Here is an 18547-nt window from a genome sequence, read left to right as displayed (position 1 = left end):
TCCAACAGAATGACTAAAGTGACAAGACTGCATTTGATTAAGAGAGTAACAGAGAGAAAAGTGCTAAGAAGAATGGGCTGATTTTTTTTGCACTTGCTTTCTGGTCTTAACATTTTTTGCTTAGAAAAGTTACAGTAAAGTTCTAATTAGAAGCAAGGTTATTTTGATAGATACTAGCCCAACCTTTAAAGAGAAAAGCACCAACTGCTTCTATATTCTGTGGCTCTGAGTTTTCCCAGTAATTTTCTTTCTTTCAAGACTGATTAAAAATATTTTAGCTCACTAATTCAGACATAACTTGTATTTCCTTCCAGTGGTTTAACTCATATCAGTACTTTCCTCTTTCTCGACAGTAATAGTGGAGATTGATATAACAGTGAGATGACCTAACATTAAAAAAAAAAAAAAAAAAAAAGAGTTCTGTCTCTAACCAGAGAGGACTGCTACAAGCAAAGCCTTCACAGAACACTGTTAAAGTCCCTAAAATATCTTCAGCCACCTAATGTTCTGTAGAATTTCGAGTCACATTTCATGCTCTTTGAACTTATATATAGGTGCTAAGCACCTACTGGCTCTGAAATGCAGAAACCAGCACAGAAGTAGCTAATTCATCCAGAAGGCGACTGACTAAGCTAAGTGCAGTCCACTCCTATTAAAAATAGATACACTTGGTTTTAAATTAGAGTCACAGAGAGTAGAAGTTACCTTGCATGTTTTTCCTTCCAAATCAAAAATTTACAGAGGAAAACATCAGGTGTCACTGACAAGGAAAGATTAGTTGTGGCTTAAAACCACACACATGGATTGAAAAACAGCAAGACATGCTCTGCTCACTAAGTAACCTTCTAATTGTGCTATTTAGACTGGTACGTGTTGTCACAGGAGAATTAGAAGCCTTTATTTCCAAGAATCGGAATTTAATATCCTTAAAAAAACCAAAGTGGCCACTTCCCTGGTATCTACAGTGCCTAGCATTAATAAAGTGTTTACAACCAGGTGTACAATCTTTTCATCTCAAGAAGCCTAGCACTACAACTACAGTTGCCAGTGGGTGGCAAGACCAGAGGAACCAATAGCAGCATCTGGATGGGGGAGGAAAACAAAGCAGCCAACATTAAAGAGTTTGTTTACTCAGTGCAAACTAGCCCACCATAAAATACTCCAAACATAGCAGATCAAACCAGAGCATAGTTAAACCCAGAACTCTGTTCTTCCTTTTAAAAAAGCCCCTTTGGCAAGGGGAGATGAAATGCAAGGCCCAAACGTGGAAGCAGCCTACTGGATTGTCACTCTTGCAACATGATACAGACGAAAAAGGTGATTATTACGAGTCCTGCATTAGATCGTGTTAAGCTGATTATAGACAAGTGCTCTGGCAGCAAACAAACAGAATGCCAGGACAAATCAGTTTATGGGTCCTCCACCATTGTATTTGGAAGACAGCTCTTTCATTTGCAGGCTTGGAGAAGGTTGCATTAAAAGCCACAACAGCGTATGTTGTTAAGTCACAGTTACTCAGTGAAAGCTCAACAGCTTCAGGAGGAGTGTGCTGCTGTGGCCTGAAGGCTTGAATCCCTACCCTAGTTACTAGCCACAAGATTCTGAAAGTATGTGCTGTGTGCTTTCTGCAACAAGTAACAGGTCTCTGACCTAAATTGGGAGAGCCTTTATGCACTCAGGAAAGGTAAACGGGAAAGGTAAGATGGATTTGATACAGGCAAACAAAAAACAACTAGTAGCTCTCAAAGTAAAAGTAACTTCACACAACTGGAGAATTAACTATTAAGCTAAGTACAACTTAAAAATTAAGCATATCAAATAAGAAGTCCGTGAAGGAACACGAAGCAAGAAATTGTACAGGACAGCAAGTGGATCAGGAAATTTCTATTCTTCCTAAGGATTTACAGTAGCTATTAAGTCCTCTTGTTCTAGCCTATGCAATTTGTTCAAAATTAATTATCGCCTTGGAAGTACAAGAAATTTTTTAAAGCCTATATGAACAGATTGGGAGTCTGTTCATGGGAGCGATTAATATCTGTATTTGTGGGACACACTGCCACACTTTATGCCATGTAAATAACTTAACTTGCAAGAAGATTTCTATCCTGTAAATTGCAAAGAAAATCTCATCTTCCACAGACTCCACAAACTTTCATAGAGTGTCAGCAATATTCCAAACAGCTTGTTAGCTGCTGTCCCTTTCCAAACTGAATCTGAATCTTTACGTTGAATAAACACAGTCCTAGGAGAGTACATTAAGTGAGAAGTGCTGGATGACTGACTTGCTCACTTAGAGTTAACTTCTTGTCTGATTTATCTGTTTGGACCACAAGCTTTGTATATAAAGCAGAGCATGAGCCACATGACAAAATACACTGTCAATACAGCCTCAATTCCATATACATACTATTCAGCCTGCTCCCATAATTTAACCCTTTCCTTTCATTTCCACAGGTCTTTCTCTCCCCACTCCACAATGTGACTGCTTTTGAGAAGTCCCTGCTTATTTTAAGCATTTGCCTTATGATTCTGAATCATACTGAGAGAACTGTGTAATAGAGGAAATCCAGCCTCCTAACTTTAGATTCTTGAATTCCATCCACGGTTTCTCCTGCTTCTCATAGTAAGAATAAAAGTTGCTCAAAGCTGTCATTGTTCCATATTCCAGAAAAGACAGTTACATAATTACTAATTATCTATCAGTGAGTCATATTTGTTGCAGAGCAGGGAAAGCCAAAGTGAATGTCAACTCTGCACTGAAGAAAAGTACTAAGATAACATTAAGGCGGAAAGCATTTATAAATATCCTGAAAGTGGAAGCAGGGTTAAATTTAGTTCAAGATGGCAGAGAAGCAGCTCACAGTTTGGTTAAGTAACCTTTAACTTGCAGTCATCTGCAGACAGGAAGGAAGACAGAGTTGTCTGAAGAAAGTCTGAAGAATACTCTAGAAGAGAGCAAGAAAACATAGAATTTAAAGTGGTGGGACCCATCAACCTTCTCTTTTAAACTTATGATGGTACAGCACATATTAAATATAAAAACAGACAATTCATATCAACTCTACTGGCACTATTTTACAGTTTCTAGAGATTTACTCAAACACACAGTGAATGTATCCAGGCTAGACAAAATAAATTGCACATACTTCAGCACAAAAAGATTGACAAACAGCACCAATACACTTCAAAGCAATTCACTTACATTTCTCCAGAGTAGCCACTCTTTGGTGACTTTTCTTCATTTCTGCTCTAAAGTCTGCTCAGCAGATTGTGAAATATGTAGAAATATTGTGAGAAGTTATACTTCCCAGCTGTGCGTAGGGTACTTCTCAGATCCAAGTTACCTCTATAAACCCGTTCTTTGTTTTTGAACAACATACAATGTAATATTGTACTACGAAGAAAGGGCAAAATGTTTAACGGCACAAGACATGTAAGGGATAACATCTTAAAACATTTTTTTGTTCCTTGCTTCCAATTTTGAATCAACTAAGGAGACCAACAAAAAACATCTATATTTGGTAGTTTAACTCCTAAAGTCAAGTAAAGGAAAGGTTATACTTTAAAGCTGGTAGACCCCAAACCATAGCTTACAGATCATGCATGATCTCTAGAACTGTGCTCTTGATAAAAGGAGGAAGAAACCATGAAATCTAAAGATTCCAAGAAATTAAGGTTAAGTAACAAAAAAGCATCACCAAAATGGCTTGTGCTAACTTAATGCTACCTCTTCCTCCCTCACCACAAAATGTAGATACTATAAATCGCCATAGTTGCTTGCAATTCCTCGAAATGTTAATCCAAAAGCTACTGCAGAACCACAGTAACGTTTTAAACCATATGAAAAAGCACTCATCTATTTAAGTAAATTTGAAGCAAAGACTACAAATGAACAGGCAATGACAGTGAGGAGAAAACTAGCTGAGACACAAGAAAGTCACCATGAGCAAGCACACGTCACCATGCATTTTGATATCACCCCATGAAGGTTTAGATTGTGGGGGTTTTGTTTGTTTGTTTTGTCTCATGATTGTGAAGGTTTTTGTGCTTTGTTTTTTAAAATGCAGTCAGCCATTAACTTGATTTTCAAAGTTTCTCACACAGGAAAGAGCATATTCATGTATATTCAGATGGCATTTACACTATCCAGTTATTTTCCACAAATTAGACTAAAAACATGCAAAAATACAATGAACACTGTAACACTTTCAAGGGATTTGTTTATTTTTGGTTTACAAACAAAGGCACCCAATAATTCTGTTTGTCTTATAAAAGCTCACAGATTTAGCATTTGTTTCCAAACATCTGTTCCTACAGCAGAGAAAAACATTACAGGAAAATGTAAATTTTTTTCCTGGTCCCAAATTTAAATACCAGCAACTGTTAAGTGAACATGTTGTTTCAGACTGCTCTTCTTCCTACTTAACCAACTAGAATACCTCCTGTAACTTGCTTTTCAGTACAGTGAGTCTAGCTTACTGTATCAAAATACAATTCCACTGTATTTTTTGATCGACATCCACTATGTGCAAACACTGGTATGAAGAACTGCAAGAGAACAGGGTTCTGATATGGAAAAAAACGCCAGTAGTTTCAGATAGAATTTCACAGACTGACCCCAGGAAGTGACAAAATAAATAAATTCAGACAAAACTGAATCTATTGTCAGTTAAATAGGATGACTGATGAATTTGTGTAAGATACCAATGGTGCACAAAACCACAGTCTCCAAAGAGTGAAAAAACTTGGGTTTCTAAATTGTCAAGTGTTTAGAGTAGACGTTCAATATCTTTATGTTTAAGGTAATCCTTTTCTTTGTTATTTATTCAAAAGAATAGATTTCTAAGCAGTGTTCTGGACCAGAAATAATCAGTTCATTGGCTTGATAGTTCTTAGTATTAACAAATCAACATTGAAAGTATCATGTATAATAGTTATAAACAATCAAACTCATCAGTGAATTGCTTCACAGAATCACTTTCAGAATATGATACATGTGTCTTTTCAAACTTCAGCCACATGCCAACATGGGACAAGGGGTTGCATTGGATAGTAGGCACCTGAAAATAAGTCTACAATGCAGGAATGCTTAAGCATACTTTCAGGTCTAGTAAGATACTTGGGGAGGCAACTAAAAATGTAATACACCTAAAGTATTTGTTAAAGTGTAACATCTTCAATCACAGAAGCCATAATTTATTGTCAGCCACAGTCAGAGGTCTCTCACACAAGGTGTGGTCCTAGACCACTTAGGCTTTTCATCACTAGCTTTATATATACACAAGTAATTTTAAAAAGGAATTACAGCTTAACTACTTACTACAGAATATTTAGCTTCAACAAGGAAGCCATTATCTTTTCCAAATGAGATATACACCTGCACGAAAGGTGTTCTCTTTAAAGTAAGAGTTTTCACAAGAATAGCAAAATAAGTTCTTTACATACTTAATTCAAATAGGACAAAAAACTACCAAGGGCAAGTATAATGTAGGTCTTGTTTAATTAAGTCATTATTTACCTTTCCAAGCACATTCAAGAACATATTCATCTCTATAAACTGGTTTTAATGAACAAACACTGGGCAAGGTCAGTGCATCAATTAGAGGAACATTACAGTGTTCTCAGAACTGTGCAATCAAAATTTAAAGGGATCTTCATGCATTGCCTTGAACAAGGATTCAATCTTTCCTTACAACTTGCTACTTTTACAAATGTTTTCCTTAATGAAACAAAGTAACACGCAGAAAAAAAAGGTTTCTTCAGATTTAAATGTAATAATTTAAGACAAATGGAAGAATTGTTGACATACTTTCATTTTGAAGCAAGGTGCATCTTGCTCTGCTTGCCCAGTGAAATGAAAGGTTTTATTGGGACAGGCATGAGAAAGTTTCCTTATGCATTGGTGTTGTCTATGCATCAAATCTCATAGCTCAGATTTAAAAAAATGATTAATTTATGGAGTATTTGTTAACATTGCTTAGAATTTAAAACAGGTATATCTCTTAATGAAAGCCTATAGTTTGTCCAACTACTATTACCAGTAATAGAAATAGCAACTAAGCACAATAAATTCCTTTCAAATACATTTACCTTTTGAAGTCAGAAGTGTAACAATCAGGTGCTGGCTCTGTGTTCCCAATAAAAATCATTAAAAAAACAGGACGGTCAATGACTTTATTTTTGCCCCCCTCAGGGTTACATTTCCTTTTATCTACTCAATGACAGGATCAATTCTACTTTCAGAGAAGCAAATTGTTCATGCTGACATAAATGCAAGTTGGATGCAGCCAGTTTTGAGCACAGAACTGAATCCCTAAGTGCATTCTGAAGACCAGATCAGACAAAAGGCCTTTCAGTAATTAAGGAAGGTTGTGGTTGGTTGGTTTGGGTTTTTTTTTTTTTCTTTTAAAGCAAAGTAGGCACCATTGTTGCATCCCTACTTTGAGAAGAAGGGAAGAAATGGCAGAAAGTAAAGACAAATTACAAAAGTCTTCAAATAATTTGAGATCTACCATCATTTATACACTTTTGCAACTTGTAAAACCCTTTGTAGTTTAGAAGAATTTCAAATAAATAGGTCTACAGCAACTAGTAACTACTAAGTCAATATTTATCTTGCTCAATGTGGAGTAAAACTTAAAAAAAATCATGTTAAGGCAGATTTCAATCAAACACGTTCCAAATTGCACAGTTATGTTGGTCAGTGGTCTAAAATGTTTTCCTCAGGTCAAAGAGTTAAAGTTATTTAAATGCTTGTCTAATGCCAATTCAACCTGGCACTTGACCATTTTATTTTCTCTGTTTCCAGGAAGATACATAACTAATATTACATATACCATACCGTGTATTTCACACTCCAATTTAAGATGAAATTATGCTTTTACAAAATGTGAGATGACTACATGTTACAGGCTTTGTGCAGTTAGACCACCATATGCATAGATGTCCTAATGCTAAATTATCTTCTTTAGTATCTCATAGTACTGGAGGCTCTGAAGTAGGAGAGGAACTTGTAACACAGACTAACCACAAAGTACCAGATATTTCTTGCCATTTGTGATCTTGCAATAAAGATACGCCAGATCAGGATCACAAGAACTGTATTGAAGCCATAGCGTATATTTCTCAACCTAAAGAAAAACAAAAGAAATAATTAAGTGCAAAGGTACCAAGACTTACAGGAAAAAAGAACACTAAAAATTAACTTCTAATGTAGAATTTAAATTTGCTCATCTATTCATCTCAAGATACATTATGAGTGGTATTAAGAGAATGATGGAAGTAAGCTGGTTAAGTCAAGGACCAAACAGATAATGCTTTTCCATAGTTCACTGCTGAAAAGTTGAACACATGAAAACTAAGGAACAGAGCCAGCCCTGTAGCTAACCACATGTACTTCTATTTTACAATTGCTTGATAAAAACCTCTTAAAGCCAAGGTCACACACATGGTAACTAACCTGTTATCTGCCATCCACCCCAAAACCAAGGAAATATTTAACACTATGAACTCCCCTCCTCCCCTCCATGTGTAACTGAAGTTAAAACTATATATATATATGTGGAATTAACACCAACTGCTGCTGACAAAAAAACAAATACCACAAAAAAGCTCATAGGATTTTCCAGCCACAGAGCCCAGAGTCTTCACTGCAATTTTAAACTCATTCCTTCTCAGGGAAATATATTTAAAGATTAGGCAAAACTAAGTGTCCTTTTAGGGCAACTGTGAGTTTTAGCAATCGACTCACATGTAAAGATGGAAACTTCAAGACTAATGGCAAACAGAATTTGGTCAGATTTCTTAGAAACAAAGCAATCTCTTTGGTTCAGTAGATCATGACAATTTGTATTTTAAAAGGCAGCTCTTTTTAAGGAAATACTTACTGACCTTATTTTGTTTCACAGGTAGGCTGGGTGTTACTATAGCCAGACCGTCCTCTACATACTTTATTTGTAGAAAAAACAGTCTAAATTTCTGTATTACAAAAAGTAAAGCCTACTTTTCTATTTGAGGAAAAATTCTACTCAGTAGTTTCCTTAGAGAAGCCAGGTCCCCTAGGCTGCCATATCGGGTTAATATTGAAGCAGTAGAGTCCTCAAATTCAGATTAGAGTTAAGGGCTAAATGTTAACGGAAGAGACCAACTTAATACCTCAGAGTAAGTTTATGTTAGAATCTAAACCTCTTGCAAAATAATCCACTCAAACTGAGAGATGAGGGCAATCAGATGCTGTTCCAGTACAAGACTATTTCTGATGTTAATTTTGGTATGATTCTTTGTACAAAGAATGGCAACTGTATGATAACTGCTATGCATTTTTTAACAGCATTTAAATTTATTTTAAAAAATCAGAAGGGGACGCCTCTTCAGTTATCCCCACCATTATCAAAGATTACCATCTTCCAAAAATGTATCTGAGGTTGTAATGCATCATGCCAATCTACTCTAAAGACAAGGATTTGCAGCTGTAGAATAATGACACAAGTAATGAATTACACCACTTTGTGCTATCAGGATAGCAAATGTGAAGCAGTATTGCAGAACAAGATTAACCATTTTTATTTCATTCTTTAAAAAGACAAATCAAAAAGTCTACAACTGTCTTTATGAATCAGCCACAAACAAAACAAGGGCAACTGTGCCAGTAAAATTCTGGGCAGTAACAACATACTCAAATTGGGGGAATTAAGCTACAGATAAAAGACTAAGAAAAGTCATCTTAGAGCACCAGCATCAAAGTTTCCTGCTCTGAGGTGGAGAGTCCATGCCTGTTTACTCACCTGCTTCAAAAGATCACATTCCCAGAAGAAACAAATATAGTTCTATTAAACCTCCTTAACTGACCAAGCCATTCTGACCTCGTGTTACTGTACACCTTTTTACCCTCCAGAATATACTTGGGTAAAATCAGAAACCTGGATTACAGTATACAATGGTGATCAAAGCTATAACCATAATCCCAGAATAATACTGTAACTATTAATACAGAGAGCAACCCAGAAGCAACAAATAGAACAAGAAAGATGACATCTGACTTCTTCAGAAAACACTGCAGACCACTGGACTAGAACAGAAGAATTATGGAGGACATAAACAGATGCTACAAAGAACAATTAAGTCATAACATGGAAAAGCAAAACTTGACAAGGGCAGGAAGTCACAGAAAATATAAATAGAGGAAAAAAAAATTATACTTACTTATTCAAGTGTTTCCTAGCTGCAGGGAGGCCAGACATTTCTTCATTCAGCACATATCTCTTCGTTCCCATGCAGTAATTTTCCATGTATTCGGCCCAATGTAGTTGTCGAACATCAAAATTAAATGTCTGCATAAAATAAAAGCCTTCACTGTTAGCTGCCTAAAACTTTGCCTGCTATATATAATAATGTAAAGAAAAACAATATATGTCTTTATATCTGATAAATCCAATTTGTCTTTGATGCAAGAAAGATATCTTGTCCTTAATCATAAGGACGATCCAGATTTAGATCCCATTTCTGACTCAACCACCAGCTTCTTACACTATCTCATCCAAATTTCAACTATTTCATGCCTTATTTTTCCTCCTCAGCAGTTTCTTCCCTCCACTTCCAAGCGCGCTGCTTTCCCATTTCATCTGTCTGTATGGAATTCCACTCCAGAAATAACTATTTTCTATCATGTTGTTTCCTTTTAAGCAACAAAATAATTCTAACATGCTATAGAATATACACTGCTCTATGCCAAGTCCACTGTTTGATAAATGCAGAGTTCTTTTAGCTGTGCTTATAGTTGCACAGCTATATTTTAAAAAGAACCATGTGAGTATCTTCCTCAGGAGAGGACGTTACTACAGTAAATTCACAACTCAAGTTTTTCACTTATGTACTGATTTCCACATCTCAAGATTCTACAATAATAGCTGTTTAAATCCCAGTAAACACCAAGATTTTCCTAGCAGGTTTTTAACTCTGCTGATTTCATTTCAGGTAAAAGAATAAGCGAGATCATTAACAGAACAAGAAACAAGTACCAGTTTTGTGCAGTGAAACTGTATTCAGCTTTAAAAGTTGCTATACATACACTAAATACCCAACTCCATGCTTCCAAGTAAGCTGCTTAACAGCATGGCAGGTGTGTTATAAGATGTGATGAATAATAAACACGTTAGTTCTGAAGACAATCCCTCGTAGTAAGTCTTTCTAATTTAGCATTCTTGGCAAGTTAAAGCTCAGCAAGTAGTTCTAGTCATGATCATGATATAAAATACATACATACTAGACAGCCTTCTAGTACTGGTAAGTTATCAGAATCTCTCAATTAAACTTTATTTTCCGTAATGTATCATCATAGCAAGAATGTAAAAGTAAACACACTAAAGTTTCAAACAGTATTTCAACTAGTTCTTTATTACTGTATGCACATCTTACTAAAAATTCATCTATTTGAAAATACTAACAGTCCAAAGCTCTGGGGCTATTTTGTTCTGTTTTTTTAAAGTTTCCCTGAACTCAAGTTTCTCCCTGGAGGGACGCAAGAGAGCGGAAGGGGTGGAAATCCTCTCCACACATGAATCAGCAAAAGCTATTCTATTTCCTACTTTTAGGCAGTTTATTTAGAAGTTTGGCAGCTTTTCTTCAATTTAACTATAGAACTAGATTCTGGAAAACACCTGAATAGGAAAGACATCTTCAAGATGACAAAACTGTTCAAATGTATAAGGGAATTTGAGTTTTAAAAACTGTAGCTGCTGATTTTTATCCTGCTGAATATTAACCAACAAAAACATAGCAGAAAGGAAGTTTAGACTTAGTTGCACACAGCAGTTTGATTTCTGCGGGAGCAGAAATTGATCTCAGTTCCAGTACTTCTTTATTTTAACACATACGCGTATCTTCCTGTGAGACATTTGGGAGCTGGGGAGGATGGGAACAAGAACTCCACTCCATTACAGCTTCACTATTGCACAAATATATTTTGAATAACTTGGAATGAATCTGGTAAGATTTACCTAACTTTCCCCAGCCATAAGGGGCAAGGAGGTGGGAATCTGGCAGCACAGGCACACATGAAGGAAACGAAGGTAGGTTTGGTCAATACTAGTCACCAGGGTGAACCAGCTAGCCACATGCATGTGTTTCCATTAGTTTGACACTGGTAAACATAGCACAAAAATAGAGGCTCACATAGATGGTCAACAACACACAGGGGGAAGATTAAGATTTTTCCTTTGAGGTCTTTCATTCACTCTTAACTCAGACACTGCACTCAACAGTTTTCATTCTTCCTCAGCCTTCAGGACTTTTCTGTCACCCTGCTTCTGTTACACTTTACCCCCTGCATGGGGCAGTTTTACTCACACTGTGTGCTTCAGAAAGAAGTGAGATCATTTACACTTGCATTTCTTTGAATACACGTGGCGCTCTGATCAAAGCATGAAAAGGGTATATGAAAGTTGCTACTATTCTAAAAATAAGCAAAAAAAAGTCCCTCAAAACACACCTTCTGTTCCTCAGAAAAGACAGTAGTTAAGAAGTAAAGCCTTGTTTTATTCATGATGTAAGTAAAACCACTTGGTTGATAAATGGGCAACACCAGATCACATGATCAGGCCACTCCAAAGACAACCACCTTTTCCATCAGGCCTCCTAGAGGGGGTCCAGCCCTTCCTCATCTCTGGTCACACCACTGATCTAGCTTATAACACAGCCTTGGCACAACTGACAGGATGTGACAGGAATCTCCAGTGCTGAGTTAGTAGTAGGGTCAGCTCCACATAACAGTAAGCAGCATTACCAGCTCATGTCCTTATCTCAATCTTAAATAAATTAACTTATATTTCATTTTCAGTCTCCATGCCCGTATCACACAGCTACTTGCCTTTTTGTCTTCGGGGTTTAGCTGGTTCATTAGCATAGTCATATTTTCAGTATTCCAGATCCAAGAATTGCTTGTAAAGTATTCTAATAACATCATGGCCTTATGAAGACGTGTTATTGTTTTCATCATCCTACAGTCCAAGGCATGGAATGTACAGGTTACAGTGGCAAAGTTCAGTTCAAACAAGAAAAACAGACAGCAAGATTGTAAATTTTTTGCCTCCCAACCCCACACCCCTATGTTAACATATCCCATCTTGCTCTGTACCCAAAGCATGTTATATTAGATCAAGAGGATATTTCTGCATATTATTAAAGTAGACTTTGGCTGTCTAATCTTAATACAGAATCAGAAATTATAGGATAGTCCTTTTTTCCTAATCCTATCTCCCAGTGCAATAGTAAGTTTCCTCCCTAATAAAAAAAAAGAAGATATGGTAAAATGTTGTCTTCTGTTGGTAACTCTTATTTTAGGACACAGACACAGAACATTTTTCACTTCAGCATATTGGAATATCTAGCTGTGCTGAACAATTTGACTTGAGGAAGGAGTCAAATTGCACAGTGCACAACACATGCAATATGACAACTTTAAGCAAAGAAGTAAGCTTCCCTGGTCTTCCTGCACACTGTGCAAGACCAGATCTCTGTAACAAAACAAAATTGGTTTATTATGGTCACTAAGAGATCAAGGCTTTAAAACTACCAGAAATATGGCTTAGCTCCTTAACACTGCTGCTTTTGCAGCAAAGGGCAGGAAGCTATTTAAGAGCACAGATAGATCATAGCAGATCCTGCTACTTAGGTGATCCATTCTATGCTACTCCAAAATATGCAGAAATACCTTCCATCATCCCTTATTATGCAGAGGAAGCAACTCTACAAAATCATCACTTGGAGTACAGAGAGATTATGTCATAAGGATCAATTTGGGCAAGTTTCTCTTGGACCAGAGTACCTGAAGTAGACCCAGAAAACTGCAGGTCATCCAGTCTCTCAGATGCAAAGTTCCCACATTTATGGCGAGAAAACTATTTCAAGTGTTGCAGTGCTAGAGATGGGCACTCAATTTTAATAAGTAATAATTAGTACCACATAACCTAATGCTATTAAATTCCTGCTTTGGGTGCTTGAGGTATTTCCATCTCGCAGAACTGCTTCCAATTTGATCCTTATGGCAGGACACACTGATCATTTTAAGCAGAGTGAGGAGGGGGGTGGGGAAGGTGTGGAAGGCAAAGAAAGCAGAACAACCCAGCACTAACAGGAAATGGCTTTCTGAAGGTAAGTTTTGTTCAATAGTTTATAGAAGCAATAAAAACCACTGATTCTTCTCCAAAAGCTTCCTTGATGAATTCATACTTGTAGAAGGGATATAGCACATTGTCCCAGAAACTCTTTCTAAAGAAAGTATTTTGCATCACATTAGTGTCCCCTACTGTCAGTAATGGCTGGCATCTCAATATCTAAGAGAATATCAAAATTGTCTCTCTTTCTCATGGAATAATACTCTACTTTTCAGTGGTCTTTGCAATTTGTATCTCTAAAGCACAAAAAACACAAGTATTTTTCTTTAAACCCCATAGGAACCTATCTACAGAGTAATTCAAAGTTGTATTCAAATTTTAGACCACCAGCTAATTTTATTAGCAAACATTTGTAGATGCTTCCAAACACCTGTTTATAGTTTCAGCAGTTGGGCAAGGTGGCAACAGTGGGAGACGAGCTGAACCAGAGCTACTTCAATTCAAAAAATAATTAGGAATATAGACTGTGCATCTAAAACATATCCTGTGCTATTAAGATCGAACTAAACATACAATAAAGCATATTAGTCAAGTCAAAAGTCACTGCTCAGGGCTAGCTGGACATCGGTTAGTGAATGATAAGCAACTGCCTTGTGCATCACTTTTTTAATCATTGTTTTTCCTTCCTTTTCTGTCCTATTAAACTGTCTTCATCTCAACCCACGAGTTTCACCTTTTTTCCGAGTCTCTCCTCCATCCCACTGAGGGGGGAGTGAGGAGCTGTGTGGTTTAGCTGCCTGCCAGGTTAAACAACAACAATCCTTTCTGGCACTCAACGTGGGCCTCAAAAGGCTCAAGATAACGACAGGTTTGATTGGAGTATGAGAGATCAAATTTATAGCTGTTATTGCTGTTTAACTATCAATTGCCACACTCCTGTGCTTGCCACGGGGCTTGCTTTCTTTACTGTATTATTAGAGTCTAGTGCCCATTAGTGGCTGCTTTTTGCTTTCACCGCTTGTTGTCTTACTCTGCTGTGCCTGGGAACATTTTGGTAACAGCAAGGGTGATGCGCCTGGGCTCGCAGATGGCCAGAGCATCACTGCTGCTTCTGTGCTGCTGTACTGGCCAGGCTGGAACTCCAGTGTCAGCACTAGTTGAAGAGACTGTGACCTGTGGATGAGTCCACACAGGAGCACAACACCCCAAAACAGCTGTGGCCATGGACAAGCCCATGCCAGAGCAGGTACATCTCAAAGTGTTTGTGGCCATGGTTATGTCTGTGCCACAGCATGTATACCTCTGAAGGGATTGTGGCCCAAGGATAAGTCCACAGTAGAGAAGCATCTGTGGCTGCTGAGAAGCCTGTGACAAAGCGGGTACACCCCCGGAGGGACTGCAGTCATGAGTAAGGCCATGTTGGAGCACGTTTACTTCTGAAGGGACTGTGGCTGTAGGTAAGGCCATGCTGGAGCAGGTGCACCTCAAAGTAACTGTGGCAGTGGATAAGTCTGTACCACAGCAGGTATAGTCCTGGAGAGACTGTGGATCATAGATAAGGCTCCACTTGGAGCAGGTGCAGCCTTAAGGGACTGCAGTGTGTGGAGAAGTCCAAGCCAGAGCAGGTGAAAGGGGAGGAGTTCATTGCTATATTAAACCCTATAACCTGGCCCAAAGGGACCAGGGATGGAGACTGTAATGGAAATACCTTTAAATTGTTGTAACCCATGATTTGAGTTGCATGTTATAGGAATTACGATAGCAGGAACCCCCTGAACAAACGGACAACAAGCCTTACAGGAAACAGTGCAAGTGCAGAATTAACCTGACCTGAGCTGGCTTTGGTGACCAGTAGCTTCACACAACATACCACCTCTCCTGTCCCGAGTGACCACCGTAACAGATGGAGCCCAAAGTCATGGACTAAATGAACTCAATAGACATTCTGTGGACATTTTACAAGGGTGGTCCATAGACTAAGGGAATGACATCTGTGTATTATATCAAAGGATGGGAAGGGTGGTGGTGAATGAGGATGTATTGGATAGCGTGGGACCTGAGCATAACATAAATGGTATGAAATAAGGGGTGGAGAATGTGCTGGCTTTGGCTAGTACAGAGTTAATTTCCCTCATAGTAGCTAGTATGGTACTATGTTTTGGATTTGTGCTGAAAACAGCATTAATAATACAGGGATGTTTTAGTTATTGCTGAGTAGTGGTTACACAGAGTCAAGGTCTTTTCTGCTGCTCAACCCATCCCGCCAGCAAGTAGGCTGGGGGTGCACAATAATTTGGGAGGGGACACAGCCAGGACAACTATGTCTTACAACAGTTTGAGAAGCACATCACAGGAATTAAAGGTTTTAAGCAATAGTTAGTTCAATTATCCATAAATTAGGTGGGCATATTTCTATACCAGACAACTGAAAGCGACCTAGCTTAAGGCTATGACTGCATTTTGAAGAAGTCTTATACACAACCTATTGCCTCCAGGTGAAAAACAGTTCTGATGCTAAATACAGATTGATCCTTCAGTGGATCTACAGGTTGCTAATCTGCAAGTCTCTGCATAAGCATTAGAGATAGTTAATTATATATTTTCTTTTAAAGAAAACATAACTCCTCCAAAATACATAACACAAGCTTTCAGATTTGTCTTTGTTCAGATTTTCATTTGGCTGTAAATTTTGAAGACATACTACTGGAATTCTTATGTCTCCAGCAGTTCTGTGGTTCCTTTAAGTGCACAACTTAAAGAGCACTTCCAAGAGGAAAAACCGTGTTAAACTATTCAATAAAAGTGTACTCTTTTCACCTAATTACTGTCTTACAAACCAGAAATGAGTAAGGTGCTTCATGTTAAATTTTAAGAAGCTTTAAATTGAAATGATAGATATGAAATCATGTCCTTTATACCTCCCTACATACATCAACCATTATCTTCCCTTTAGCTTTCTAAGATGCAGTAACAGAAAATGAACTGCTGGAGAAATCCTCAAATTACAACTTTGAATATTTCACGCTACATTCTGTTCTTCCAGAGTAATTTAAAAGATCTGCTAGGTGTGTATTTTTAAAGGCTTTAATATTTTAAATATACTGAATTGTTTTAAAATATCATATGGTTCTGTTGTGCTAAGCACTATGCAAAGTTACAAGCCAGAACAATGCCTTATATTAAGGTTAATTAGACAATTAATAAGCTTTGTTATGCAACTATATATATATGGTAAGCTACTGACAACACTATCCTTAAACTTGGATGCTAAGGATTATCACCACTATTCATGTAATTGCACAGTGCTATAACAGTCTTAAGTATTTAGTATAAAATATTAAATCTTCGTTATGCCAATACTTACTGTACATGTTATTTCTATAAAATTTGGAAAAAATATTATATGCATTATTTCTTCCTTTCCTTGTTAATATTCTCAGAGAATTGTTAAATTCAAGAACCTTCAACTAGATGCAAAAATAGCAAAAAGATACCCATCTCACTAAAAACATTGCTTCCACAAGTGAAGTGCAAAAGAATGATTTCATATTGCAGAAAGATTTCAGGTAAGTTTTCAAAAAACCCTGAACAGGAAGATTTTTTTTTTTAATTATTACGATTATGAACATAATCCTTTACTTCTGAAGGGTCATAGACCTGACCTATTTCTTCCACTTGTTAAAATTTTCTCATTCAGTTGCAGTATGATACCTTGACAGTATGACAACAGTGCAGTTAAACCTTCACAGTTATTTCATTGCTTAGTTTCTCCTACATTGTACACAATAAAGACCTCAGAAGTATATTGAGGCTCAGCACAGAGAGGGCAGGCTGTTGACCATGTGAAGTCAAGTTACGACAGTATTTGAATTTTCTTGTGCTGATTTTACCACAATTTTTACTATACTGCTCAAGTTTTTCTGCTAAATCATGGTGGAAAAGGTCACATTTTAGATTAAGCCAGCCCTTCTTCACTCAGAACAGTATTATATTGAGTTTAAGAACCTCCAATAATGTTTCCAAGGCTTTAGAAGTTTCCTAGTACATGCTACCTGGTAATTAAAACCATTCTGTCAACTGTACAGAATGACTACAGCAACAGTAATACATCCCTATGCCATGAGTGTCTCCAGTCCATCAGTTAAAGCAGCTTTCAAAGTATTTTGAGCCAGAAGACTAGAAAAAAGTAGAAGAGTAAGGATCTGCCTCAAATTTCTTCTATTATTAAACAACACATGCAGCCCATTAGGATGTAACACTGCGTGTCCTGCTTGCATCTATGTATTTACTTGCTTCTACTGCTCCTATTGCAGGCTCACATTTTTTTAATGCTAAAAAAAAAAAGAGAGAAGAGCACTACAGAATGAAAGCTCTCTCCCCTGTAAGTGGGCTGGGTATCAAACTTAGAAGCTTTTTCTTTCAAGTGCATTTGAGTAACCTCGGTGACTGAACAATAGCTTGTTTTAGTTGAATCTCCCATCTTTCCTCCAAACTGGAAATTTTGTGCATGACAGGAAACTCACTCACCCACTAACAGTATGAGACACTGTTATGTCTCATGTATATATACACACACTGAGTGTGTGCACACACACACAGAGAATACTCTTATCAGTAATACTTCACAGGCTAAAGAATACGTATTTAACATCACCAATTGTACTAGTTCTGATTAAAGTTCTAAATTCCATCTCTGGACATTAAATAAGAACTCCAGGAAAATCAAAACCAAGATTCAACACTCCCAGCTTTATAATATAAAACTGCTAAGAGTGTTCTAAATAACATGAATATTCACAAACTTGTTTTACTCCCAGTGGTCAAATACTTAAGACTAAACACCTTTTAAAGACTGACAAGATTCTGGCAGCGTTACTTCCTAACCATCTGAAAGACAGTAGGTTGGCATTTATAGTATAACTATTTTTAGTGAGCAATGAAGTCTTCACATCTGTCAGGGAATTTCTATCAATTTTTATTAAGAATAATTTAAAACTGCAAAAGAACCTAAAAGCCAAGAGCTTGTATGTTCAATACTTTCCTTTGATCTGAAGAGCTTACATTTTTTTAATGTGGGAAGATTACTACACAGGCACAGCCTCCTGCCACTACTGTTGCTGTGAACATTACATTATTGAGTAAGCTTGGAACAGACAGAACTCAAGGCAGTTCAGAAGTTTTCTCCTACAAACCACTTACATGGCTTCCTTCTACCGATCCCGTGCCAAGTCTGTTATAGAACTTTTCCCCTCCTTGTGTAAGACAGGCCTAGACTACAGGACAATGAATGAATACTCACTTGTGTTAATACACTGTCACCACAGAGGAGATTTTATAGAGTCTGAAGACAAATACTTTTGAAAACATAACATATGCAATGAGTTAAGATCATATGCCTCGGCAAATCTGAAACAAATTGAAGTGACATCTTATATTCC

The 18547-nt window shown here is 37.3% G+C and overlaps 1 protein-coding gene across 1 annotated transcript in view; it reads right to left on the bottom strand.

Annotated features, from left to right (window-relative positions):
- Positions 1-6967: 6967 nt before the first annotated feature.
- FAR1 (fatty acyl-CoA reductase 1) overlaps positions 6968-18547 on the bottom strand; it is a gene marked incomplete at its 3' end in the record, with an annotated part of 28696 nt that continues 17116 nt past the window's right edge. The window contains exons 9-11 of the mRNA XM_081999840.1: positions 11864-11993; positions 9202-9329; positions 6968-7130 (exon numbers count right to left, since the gene is read on the bottom strand). Coding sequence (XP_081855966.1) covers positions 6968-7130; positions 9202-9329; positions 11864-11993 — 421 coding nt within the window. The remainder of the gene's footprint in view (positions 7131-9201; positions 9330-11863; positions 11994-18547) is intronic.

This window comes from Phaethon aethereus (genome assembly GCF_964289735.1).
Source record: "Phaethon aethereus genome assembly, chromosome: 5".
Lineage (NCBI taxonomy): Eukaryota > Metazoa > Chordata > Aves > Phaethontiformes > Phaethontidae > Phaethon > Phaethon aethereus.
Note: the sequence above shows the minus strand (reverse complement) of the source record. Positions and strands in the feature narration are given on the sequence as shown.